The sequence below is a fragment of the Puntigrus tetrazona genome, chromosome 13 (genome assembly GCF_018831695.1).
Source record: "Puntigrus tetrazona isolate hp1 chromosome 13, ASM1883169v1, whole genome shotgun sequence".
Classification (NCBI taxonomy): Eukaryota; Metazoa; Chordata; class Actinopteri; order Cypriniformes; family Cyprinidae; genus Puntigrus; species Puntigrus tetrazona.
In genome coordinates, this window is record NC_056711.1 from 16,056,898 (window position 1) to 16,070,316 (window position 13,419).

A 13,419-nucleotide genomic window follows, 5' to 3' on the forward strand; every position below is an offset into this window, starting at 1 on the left:
GTTTCATTATATATTCTTTCCATGCCATCAAATCATAATAATTTGCCACAATCAAGCTGCTATTTTCCACACAACAAAAGACAGAAATCAGTCGCTCTCAAGCTCCAAAAATGGCAAATAAAGGCCCTTATTTGCCTTTTTTTAAGCATTTAGGTTTTTCAATGTCTTTTGTGAGGAAGACACTGAAAGGAGTCATCATTCATTTTTCATCACTACAATAATTTGCAATCATTAAAATTTCTTTTTTTTTTGGAGGAATATAATATTTTCATTTAGCAAGGACACATTGAATTAATCGAAAATGACAGTAAAATTTATATTCATGAAATAATCCTTAAAAATGTAACAACAAACAGCTGTTAACACACTGTAATGATTTTTTTTCTACTCCAAATCAGCACATGCTAAAAATTTGGCTTTGCATTACAGGAATAATTACATTTAAACTTAATTTTAAATTGTTAAAAGAGTTAACAATATTACTGTTTATACTATACTTTTGATTCAACAAATGCAGCCTTGGTGAGCAAAACGGCTTAACAGCTTAATAACTTCAACAGTGTTGCTCAAAACGTGGTGTGTCTTCTTTGGAGCTTAACGGCCTATGGTTGAAAACGGTTGAAACGCACAGCTTGGACATTCTGCAAAACATCTCCTTTATAGGTTTAGAATAATAAGAGGGTGAATCAACGACGACAGAATTTTTTTTTTTTTTTGAGTGAACTATTCTTTTAAAGGATTGACTTTTCTTTGAATAGCTGGTTTGAACTTCCTCAAAGGTCTCTCGGGCATCGTGTTTTGTAGAGCTACAGAGAGCACCCGTCTGCTGCACCTCATTCTACTGATACTTTACAGCTCTTCCGTCTGGCTGCGTCATAAATGTTTGATGCTTCGTGCTGTGGTAAACATACAAAGTCATTTATACTGCAGTAGAAAGAGACAGAAGCAACATCACATTTACATCTCTGACAGCCAAGAAATTAGTTTTTAGTTTTTTTTTTTTAAGTCCATGTCAAAATTCTTCTATGGCTTATTATTTGTGTCATATTTCTTTGGCACTCCCCCCCCCCATGTTTTCAAAGCATCATTTAAAGAAGAAATGCATAATTTAACAACTTCTGTGGCAGGCCATGAAAATAAACAGCACTGTAGTCTGTTTGACGGCAGACGGCATGAACAGGAAGAGTAAAACAGACAGATTTACCTCACCCGACCACCTTAATCTCTGCTAAGACGATCACACCACTACGTTTAGGGAAAGTAAAGTTAAATCCGATGACCTGACATTACTGTATCACTCGCTGCTGTCCTGGTTCTCATTTGTAAAATCCAGTCATGATTCAAATGAGAACATCAAATGCAGGCAAAATCTATTATAATGAATGCAGCAGAGAATACATCTTATTCTTAGTCATTAAAGCACAACACCACACAAGCTTTAGAATGGCTGATAACCTGACTTTATGGTAACAGTCATAATAATATCTTGATATCAGAAGATACAGTAGTCTTGATGCAGTGTTATGATAAAAAGAATAATTAAATGCACTATTAACGTATGCTTTATTATGAAAATAATCTTGCTAAAGACCATTGCAATGTCAATATTCATAGTGCACGACTCTTAGGGATTTGTTGCTCTGATAAAACATTAACCACATAATCAAATTTTTTCAATTATAATATTAATTTAAGAAACATTTCCAATTAATTAATGTTGAAAACAATTTTTTGTGCAAATGGCATTAATATTTGTGTTAAAATGATTATATATAAATCATTTTAGAATATATTACAAAAAAAAAACTAAACATTTTGCTTAATTGTTTTAAACTTTTCAGTTCAGTACATGTACGCATTAAAAATAATAAATAAATAAATAAAGTAATGATATCCATAATATTGATGACAATATTGTAGAAACTAAGCCTAAGATAGTAAAGTTAATTTAAAAAAATGAAATGGAAGCATTCCTTCTGGGTTAAGCCATCAAATTAGACAGGCCTTGCTCCTGCTAATACGCAATAAAATCAGTTAACTGCTCAGTGTCTGACATTCACGAGTCATTTTCAACGAGTGTCACTGTCAACACTCAAATGCGAGTCAGTCACATTAGCAGGACACATTAAGTTTCTGTCTGGTGATTGTATTCATGCTCTGCCGGTATGATTAATGGCCGCTGGTTCTTCTGCTCTGTAGTGACACTTCAAGGATGGAAGTCCATTACTCATCCCTTTAAATCTTTTCAAATAAAAGGAAGTCAACGCTCAGGACATGAGGTTCAACCAGCAGAAAGGCAAAGGAGGAGCTTTCATTACCCAGTGACCTTTGCAGCCATGCATATAAATACAGTGTCATTATTTCATTCGCCAGCGTGGGCTGGAAACGCAGCACCGCTCATACTGTAATCATCAGTGTTTGAGCGGGGCCCTAATGAGGACGGTCACTTCCTGTCCTTGTTCTGCAGCACACTTTCCCTTTCAAGGCCGCTTCCAAGAAGTGGATTTTAAAAGTGAGAATTATCCGACTTTAATTCCAGTCATGTCTGAGAGAGACAGAGATTGAGCCGCTCTCACGTCTCCATGGTGATTCAAAACACAACCGGAATGATGAATCTGGCATTTCAGTGGGGTTTCCAGGGTCATCAAAAAAAAAACTAAAAAACTTTCTTCCCAGACATCAAAACAAAAACGAACTTGCCATACAAACACACACATGCACAAAACACAGCCGCAAGAAATTCACAAACGCATGCCACTCATAATAATGAGGATGCCTTCTTATAATTTTTTTCGCAAACCTTTTGCAAGGCTACGATCTGTAAGATATGTAGTTCCCTTTCAGTCAGTTGCTATGACGTTATGTCATTGACAGACATCATTGGCTCCCGTCTGGGAACCAAATCACCTCTGAGCTGAAAAAACCACTCATACAGATTTCTGCTTCAGAGTTGATCACTTCTAGCAGCGACTGGAGAAAAAGGAAGAAGAAACAACGAGCTTCAGGAGGTTTTCAACTACGATCCTTTGCAACTCAGTGAAAAGATTGGCCTGGGCCTGGGCCAGTGTCTTTCGGGGCTCCAGAAGAGGATAAGATGTCAATCGCTGTATCAGAGGAGGGGCTATCATTGAGGACACTCAGTCGGAGTCAGAGGCTAAGTTGACAGCCATGCTCCTTCGGGCCACCAAGAGCATCGGGCTGGAGGTGAACTCCCCACCTTTTCCTAAGAACTTAAAGCTGGATGACTGGTATCTTAGCTCCGTTAACGACTGAGCTCTTCACTCTTCAGTACCCTCGATGGTGGGGTGACCAGGGGGTACGTGGATGTTCCACAGGTGGAGGGTGCTGCTGCAGTGCATTTATGCCAGCAAAACACAACCACCTTATGGTGTTTCAGGGTAGGCCGCCTGCACCCTGCAAGGCTATCCTGCAGGTTCACCATGCCAAGATGCTCAAAAAAATGCATAGGGATAATTCTGACCCGAGATTGATGCATGAACTGTGCATGGTGACTGACTTTGCTCTACGAGTGAGAAAGGTCACAGCGTGGTTTTTCAGTCAGGTGATATCTACTGATCCTAGCGCAGATAAGTGACAACGACAAAATACACTTTCTCAACGCACCTCCCAGGCTGTCCCTTTTGGTGACGCTGTGAAAAGACTTTGCCTAGTAGTTCTTGGCAAAACAGAAACAGACATCAAGGCCATCAAACTCATCTTGCCCTGTTATAATACCAAAGCACCAGGTGCTAAGAGAATGGAGACTCCACTCCGGGATGATCCAGCTCTAGCAAACATACAGTATGTAGGGCTGTGGACTGGGTGACCTTCGAGAGATTTTGCAATCTTCACAGAATCATGTCCTCCCGTGTATTGGGTAACATCAGATAATTGCGGAAAAGCAGTGGGTGTAAGCTTGCTGCACCAGTTCTTAGGGATCCATGTGCCTTTTTCCCAGTTGTTCTCTTTGTGAACTTTGGGTACTCCTTTGCCTCGCAGTTCAGACTAGCTGAAGTAGTTTGAGCTCCAGCAGTTGCTTTGGCACCTCTAGTGTGCCCGCTTTCTGGCCTGCAGGGCGTCTGGAAAGTTACGTATTGAACTTTCATTTGTCCGGACACAGTGCCATTTGCACCTCAATCACATAACATAGTTCAGATTCTGGAGTTTTCCATAGAAACCCCATGATGTCAGTCAATTATGTAACGTCATAGTGACTGACTGAAAAGGAACATGTTGGTTACTCGTGTAACCCTTGTTCTCTGAAGTAGGGAACAGAGATGTTACATCCCTCTTACTACAACTCCACTGAATTGTCGGGTTGCGACTCGGCTCCTCAGCAGAAAGCTGAATGAGTGGTTGTATGCCCTATGTATGGGGAAATGGCTTGGCATGCAAATTCCACTTGCCAGTTCTCGTTGGCTCAGAGGTGATTGGGTTTCCAGGTGGGACACCATGATGTAAGTCAATGACGTAACATCTCTGTTTCCTCCTTCAGGCAATGAGGGTTACACAAATAACCGAGACAATGTGTAACCTTGCGAGAATGAAATATGAGCACGCTCCGGGCTCAACAATAAAGACTTCGGTCCATCAGCGGATCAGATGGGCCAAGGCCAGTGGAGGCAAACATGAAAAATGTGTCTATTTTTTTGCAATACTTTCAAATCTAACTCAAATTCAAACTTGAAATGAATTCAAATCCTGGAGAAAGAAAACAACATAATGAACAGTTTCAAAACCCCATTTTATGCTTGACACGGTCAACAGAACTGAAAAATACATTACTAATACATTTATACAAAAAAAAAAAACATTGCCAAAATGATTACTAAGATTACTATGATTACTAAGTTGTTGCAATTAATTTATTTTAGCTACATTTAACAAATTAAGTTGATTAACTTTCAACTAAATCTGATTTAAATGTAGTTAAATACATTGTTTGTAACTGCTCACATTAAAGAAAAATGCATTTTTTCCAGTGTAGTAAACTAAACAAAAATGTATTGTTTAATAAATTGTTTAATTTGGATTGTTTAATAAATATTATTTTAATATTTTTTATATTTTAATAATATTTATTTTAGTAAGAACATTTAGTATAATTTCATTTAGTAAATTTTCAGTGTATACAGGACATTTGGCATATAATTTTCTAAAACATAAAAACCCATGTCTTCATGACATTCAAAGAAGCTTCTGAAGTATAAAGAAGACCAAAGTTGTGTTATAAGATATAGTCAGTGTTTTAGTTTTACAACAATGGCTGCTTTCTGTTACATTCTGTGTTTTTGTGTTGATTTTGAGGTTTGAAAACTTTAGTGCTCATTGATTTGAAGAGGACAGAATAGGAAATCACCCATACATTATTAAAGAATGTTTCCTTTTGCAATCCACAGAACAAAAAGTCGGGTTTACCTCCTTTATCTCTTCCTTTATCTGCTAACACAACAAACATGTTTGTTACTTCAAACATTTTATTGAAGTTTATAGAACTTTTTGTCTATCTATTGCTTTAGTCTGGCATCTCATAAATTTTATACACACACACATGCGTACATATGAATATTTTGTAACTATTAGTATGAACTAGTATTATGACACAGACTGTTTTGTCTCTTTGGTATTGTCATCATTCTCAAAATAAAAAAAATAAAATAAAACCTCAACTGAAAGCCCTTCAGAGTCTCTGTCCTTCAGGTTAAGCTGTGTGTCAGAGACTCCTGGCAACACACACCTCTCTCTGCCACACTTCTGTCCCCTACGGTGATGTAAGCACATAGGGTCCCGATTCAGAGTCACCTCAAACACCCCTCAGTTTCCTCTCTCACCTGCTGTCAGGACTCATTGTGTCATCGTTATTCTCTGAAAATCTTGCCCTCCGCCTCATGTCTCAAAGCTGATTCGTATCCACATTTATTCAGATACGCCATGGCATGAGGCTTGACGTCAGTGATGCCATTGTTGTTGGTTCTTTTGTGTCTGGACTGATAGTGATGTGAATGATTTAAAAGGAAGACTTTCAGGGAATAAAGAAAACTACTCAATATGCAATTTGGCAACAAAACAGACGTGTTCAGAGTCACCACTGCAGCAATAATAATATTAAAAGTTCTGCATTAAATAAATTCCGTTGTTTAAAACTAAATACATATACATATATATATATATATATATATATATATATATATATATATATATATATATATATATATATATATACAATATTTAAAATTCTAAAAAGTAAAGAAAATGATTATTGATATTCATCAAATACTCGCAGCTCTTTAAATACATAGTCATAATAGCTGTATGCTTACATAGCAACTAGATGTGTAGATATCATGTAACCTCAGTGTAAGTACACATTGGTATATAGTATCTACAGTTGTAATATTTCTGTAATAACTCTCAGAATGGTATGTGTCAGTACAAAGTGCAACAGGGTACAACATTGGTGACAACAGTTTTTTTTCACTTTTTCAGTTTTTATATAATTACATTTTGTAACACCAATATGTATAAGAGTAATCGAACAAATTAATCCAGGAGGAGGAGATGAGTAAATTTAGGGGTCAAAATGGGATGCAGGGGGTGGAAACGGGCAGGTTTAGGCATATATAAAGTGGGAGGAGTTAGCTGTAACTACATTTATGTATTAACGTAATGGCTCGCCCTGTCAGACGTTTTAACAGATGCATGTTTGTCTTCAGCTTTACAGTCATATCCTTATCTATAAATGTCACACATTTGTGCAAGCATTTCCATTTTTGCATAAAGGTCAGTCCTAACTTGTGCTCTTTAAATGATTAGAGATCTCTAAGATGTTGCTGTATTGAACATGGCACCTATTGACTTATGTACTTTTTTTGTTCACTGTTACAATGCTTTTGGGAAACGCATCCCTGTTTAGTAAGTCTTTACTGAATGAGCGCCAGCATTGGCGTCAGACAGATGGAACAACACAGTGGAGAGGAGACAATTAATACTTCAAAACCATTTATTGTGAAGAAATATATGTTGTTAAATGTTAAATTAAGTTAACAAATAGTATATATTTTATGAGAGTAACTGTAAACAGCGTGTAATTCTGAATATAAACATTAGACGCTTCCTGCAGAACGTTACTTTTACCTATTGGTTAACACTGAGTTTGTTTTTATGTGTCTTAATTACATTTATTATTATTTACATTTTTAATGTATAGATTTAAACTCTCACTATATCCAGTTACAACAAATTTATGTAAGAGTTGTAACAAATTATGCAAGGTTTTTGCCACTGCTAAATGGCTAAACTAACAGTATCGGTGATCATTTTTTAACTTAGCATATTGGTTAGTCCTCCAATATGCTTTTATTGTTCTTTAGTAACAGTTGGTTATTTCTAAAGCTATAATATAATTATTGCTGTTATCTATAATAAAAGGCCGAAAAAAGCAGTCAAACATTTAAAGTGTTTTTTTTTTCCCCAGATACCTAATTGTTTCTAATGTTACACTTTATATTAGGGGTGCAACCAACGATTAACAAAATGCTGTTAGTCCTGATACACATTTTATGTACACATACCATTCAGTAGGTTGTTACAAATGTTTATTTACACAAACATTACAGCTGTAGATACTATGTACCAATGTGTACTTACATACTACATACACATCTAGTTACTATGTAAGTACACATTTATTAGGGCCATTTAATATAAAGTGGGACCCATTATTATGTATATAGTCCATTTCTAAGTACAATGTATGCAATTTTAAGAGCGTATTGAAGGAAATACTGTATCACTCATAGTTTGACTAAGACATGGGCTAAAAAGTGGTTCCAGCTCCCCTGCTGTTCTCTTGAATGTACCGTCACCGGCTCCGGCTGGAGCTCATAAATCTGTGACAAGTGCACCAACCACGCAGCGAAACATTAAAAGCTGCAAATTTCAACAGCAACATCGCTGTTCATTTTAACACCCACTAATGAAAAGGCCATTGCTGAACGCCAATTGAAAACGCTTCCTCTGTATAACTGACACCCCTGCTGCGAGCTTTGTCTTCCTTTAGAGGAAAGCGACGGAAGCGAAATTGACCACAACAAAAAAAGCGAGGCTGTAAAGCTGTTTGCGAAGTTGGGCAGTCGTAACAGACAAATTAAAACTACTTTTACAAACTAGTAACTACATTCAGACGTCTTTGAAACTTTTGCCACTGTGTTCCAGAGCTACTGACAACCAATAAAGTCTGTTAACAACACATCCACACTGCATATAGAGACTCAGAAACCCACAAAACATCTTTCTGTTTTACAGTCTGTGGATGATAAACATTTACAGGCATTCAGTGCGTATCCAGCCCCTGGCGCGTGCTGCCACTCTGAATAAACCAAACCTCAGGCAGCGAATAACCTTGTTTATGTAATTTATAAGGTAATAAGAGATGTGTGTCTTTGCTATACTGTAATGGCCTTGCGTTTCCCTCCAGCTGTAAAAGTTGCAGAAGCGTGCTGGGTTGCATTCTAAAGCCCAATAAATATTTCCTCTCTCTGATGAAAGCACAAAAAATCATTTCCAGATTCACCGCGGTGTCAAAATTTCTGTGTCGTTGTGTGTAATTTCATTTCGGAGTCATCTAGCTAGAGAGAGAAAGAGAGCGTGAGAGATAGAGAGGCCGGTCTCCAGATGGTAAACGTAAAACGGCTCTGTCAGATCAATCAAATAAAGATCCAGAGAGAGAGAGAGTGACAGCACAGAACAAACTGATTATCCACAACAGCAGACTAACATGTTAATGGAGGCGCACATAAACAGGTGAGCTTGCAGGAGACTAAACTCTCCTGCAAAAAAGGTTTTCAGCTTATAAAGTCTTCAGATTAAGAAATTCAAAAGATAACAGGCATGCATTCAAATCACTTTTTATTTTGAATGTACTTTATTTAAATATTTTCAGTTTATTTTATTTTATTTTATTTTTTTATTAGTATTTTTAACATAACTATAATAAATTAAAATGATTCTATATAATACACATTTATAATACAGCTTTTTAGATAAAACAATTTATTAGAATTTATTAAAAATAAAATATTATATATATATATATATATATATATATATATATATATATATATATATATATATATATATATATATATATATATATTTTTTTATAATATTCCTGCTCAAGAATTAAGCATTATTATAATAATAAATGTTACTTTTCTTAAATAGGATTCTTTGATGGATTGAAAGTAAAAAAAAACAAAAACAAAAACAAACAGCATTCATGAAATCTTTTAGAAATGTGTTTACTGTCTTTTTGATCAATTCAACGCATCCTTACCAGATAAAACTATAAAAAAAAAAACATTCTGAGCCAATACAATATTGCATTAGGTTATTCATCTCGAAGCTGCAGAGCCCTGACTTTACCTTGAATGTACAGTACTTGCCCCACATGTTATTAACTTGAAATAATCCATGACTATTCTTGATACCTAACCATAACAACTCCTCACTCAAACCCTGCATTATTCTGTGGTTCATATAAAACTGAAGTACTAAATATAATTTAAGAATGAGTCAGAGATCGAATAAGTGTGTTTCATTTGGGCTTTGTGTACTTACTGGAGGGTCCTGATCATCTGCAAAAACAGTCGTGATGACTGTCCCTTTCTCTGCATTTGGAGCCACCAGCCCTTTATAAAGTGGCTGTCTGAAGACCGGGGAGAAGTCATTCATATCCTGAAAGGAACACAGAGACAGAAACATGGATGAAAGAAGTATTAATAACACTCATTAAAGCAGGACTGAGGTGAGCAAGGCCCGCTAGCAAAGTGATTCTGTTCTGCCTGCTGTCGCCACTTCAGTAAGGAGTGACATAATGATAAATAGAGTATTAATCAGCTCATGGACGCATCTGTCTTTCAACACCGACCACTACCACTATCAAAGAGCACTTTACATGTACTTTCAAAGTGTATTAAAAACAACGTGATATCAAAATATTACTGTATTATACACTACGTCTTACTGTGCACATAATGTAAAATAGGGAGCAAAACAGTACAATGGCTTTGTTTGTCCATGTAATATTCACATTTTTTACATATAAACAAATAAGTAGTACTATTGACATCTGTGTGTTCAAATGATGCTCACTGAGCTTACTTTTTTAGGTTTTTAAATATATACACTGTTATGTATACACAGACATAGTGCATGTGTGTGTGTGTGTGTGTGTGTGTGTGTATTGATAAATAGATAGATAAATAGATTATTATGAATTTATTGTATGTAATTCACTTCTACTGCATTTTACATCAAATAAATGCAGCGTAAAAAATAAATTCGAAATTATTCCATATATTAGTGTGTGTGTGTGTGTGTGTATTAGTGCTTTTAAACTATTAATTGCATCCAAAAAAATTACATTTACATTTACGTTTACATTATATATGCATATGCACTGTCTACATTTATTATAAACACACACACATGCAGTATATATTTTGAAAATGCCTTTTTTATACCTTTATATATTCATATTCTTATGTTATATTATATAAAAATATACTTAACATGTTAACATAGCACATTTTTCTTAAATATATGTGATCTTGGACCACAAACCAGTCATAAGAGTTAATTTTTTAGAAATTCTAATTTATATAGCATCTAAAAGTTTTTGGTTTGTTAGGATATGAAGTTCTTAGCAATGTATATTACTTACGAAAAATTAGGTTTTAATATATTTACAGTGGGAAATTTACAAAATATCTTCATGGAACATGATCTTTACTTAATATCCTAATGATTTTTGAATAATTCTGAGCATACAATGTATTTTTGGTTATTGCTATAAATATACCCCAGCCACTTAAGTATGGTATTGTGGTCCAGGGTCACATACACATGCATGTACCTAATAAATACACCTAATAAATATACACAATATACACAAATATATATTATGTAAACAAAAAATATATATATATATATATATATATATATATATATATATATATATATATATATATATATATATTAACATTGCAATTTATGAGGTTTCTTTGCTGTTAAACAAGCTAGGTTTTGGAACCGAACCTCTGAGAGACATGAAGTTTCAGTAGTTTGCTGCAGAGGGAAGCTGCTGTTATATTCAGTTCAGTGATATTCTCCTCATTGGGAGTTACTCACCTGAAATACACATCGATACACCCTAACCTTTCACCTCAGCATGAGCTCAAGTGGCTGAAACTACAGCAGAGGATGTATGGATCTATATGCTGCGAGCTGCTCTTCTCTGAGTCAAGGGGAAGAGGGCCACAGACACACACAAGATCGAAACAACCCTGCAACTATTTAAAGGGGTCAAGTGACCCCTTCTCAGGGGTCTTTGGCCACAGATGGATATGCCCACACACACACACACAGCCACACTTTGCCTGATAGTCAGGAGAAAAGCATCTTTCCCTGCAAGACCTTCGAAATTTCCCATAAGCCCAGCTATGATGACTCTACCCTGACATTAATAATATTGCCTTCACCTCAGCTCAAGCATCATTACAATTTGTTACACCATCTTCATTGCAGCAAAACTAACAGTGTGCAAACTTTGCTAAGATGAAGGTAAAGATCACTGCGAAATGCAAGAAACTCTAGATTCAAGGCACATCTGAAGAGAGCAGAAGCAAAACCGCAATTCACCGCTTTGTTTTTCACATCACAACAAAACACTTGCTGCAAAGATCACGACAATCTCTGGGGGTTTAATTTAGTCTCATAAGAAATAAGTCACCGTGATCTATAAACACACACTTTAATAAGAGAAACAATCTTTGAACCTAAAATCTACGTGCCACATACAGCTCATAACATCCATGGATTAGTAGGTCAAAAAAACATATGATTTGATCTCTAAAACTGTCTAATAATAGAAAATAAAATTGAAATAATCCAAAAAAGCCATACAGATCAGTCAGTTTGAACAAAATTAATTATATATAAAATTATTAAGAACAGCAAAAAGCTGTCAATGAGTAATAACAACTGCATTTCATTTAATCTGTTATCATTACTGTTTTTTTTAAATATCTTGTTATTGATTATTTAAATGCTGCACTTCAAAAAATGTTTTTCTATAAATACTAGATTAAAAAAATCTAAGCACTAAAATGTATAACTGTAAATAAAAAAATAATATGTATAAATGCAATCCAAATACTACTAATAAAAAATTACAACACAAAATGAGTAAAATTAAACTTGAATGAAATAAAAATATAAAAATAAAAGTATATTCAAAATATAAAATTATAATACTAACTAAATAATACTAAAATAACATTTGTTATGAAATATAAAATGTAAATAATTAGCTAAATTTAATTTTATATTGAAATAATTGAAATCATTTATCCACTAAATCCCTAAAGTCCAAAAACACAAAAGAAGCACGCCTGAAATGTGTTAAATGGCATCTTTTGAACTTAAGAAACTTCAGAAGCACAGATTTTTCTGATAAATGCAAGTGACCCTGCAGCGAGGTGGGTCAACGCTAATTTGCATGTATTTGCTCTGGACTTCCCACAGTTTGGCAAGTACGGACTGGAGTGATCAAAGGAAGCAAAACTGATTTAATGAGCCATTGGCGGTTGCTCGTAGAACTTGTGTGGAACGACCTTGTTTGGGTCGCTCTCTCTCTCTCTGGCCAAAACAAGAAAAGGTGCGATTCAAGTCTGCGATTTCAAGTTTTTTTCAGGCATTTACTGATGTTACTTACAAAAGTTAATATTCCCTGCATTAGTTTAATTATAGTTTAATATATTAGTTTAAGTTTAATAATTTGAACACTGGTTGCTAACAGTGCTAACTAATGATGTTTACCTCCAAAATGATTACATTCTGTATGCTCTCACAAAAAAAAGTAGTACAAAAGTTGTCACTGAAGCTAATATGCACCTTAACATGCACTCTTTAGAGGTAAATAAGACGTACCTTTAAAAAGGTTCTGCCCCAGTAACAGCTTTCGTACCTTTTCTTCTGAGAGCGTTTCCTGAGCGTGTTCATTTTCCGTCCGTGTTAGCTATTGCATTCACTAATGCTAATGCATTCACCCTCGCTGAAAACCACAACATTTCTATCAGATTTACATAATTAAAAATGGAACTTTTTACACGAAGTTCAAGTTCATTTTTCATCACACGCTCGCACTCGCTCCAGCTGCTGTAAACTGGAGGAGGCTAATCCTTCTGTTCTGATCCCCCAGCTAATCTTCGGAGGCGATGGAGAGCGCTCGCGTTAAAATCCTCACATAATTGCACTCACAAAGCTAATGAGTCATTCAGGCCTGGAATAGCTGTGCCAGGCTAGCATCAGAACCTAGCTTTGTCTGTCACTCCTGTCACCGTCAACCAGAAATATCAC

General features: G+C 35.4%; 1 protein-coding gene across 14 annotated transcripts in view; it reads right to left on the reverse strand.

The window, feature by feature from the left end:
* pcdh15a (protocadherin-related 15a) overlaps window positions 1-13,419 on the reverse strand; it is a 159,518-nt gene that overhangs the window by 47,211 nt on the left and 98,888 nt on the right. For all 14 annotated transcript variants that reach the window (XR_006252284.1, XR_006252287.1, XR_006252286.1 and 11 more), the window contains one exon: window positions 9,619-9,735. Coding sequence is in view for 10 of the 14 variants with exons in the window: in XM_043254592.1 (XP_043110527.1) it covers window positions 9,619-9,735 (117 nt within the window). In the remaining 4 variants the exon portion in view is untranslated. The remainder of the gene's footprint in view (window positions 1-9,618; window positions 9,736-13,419) is intronic.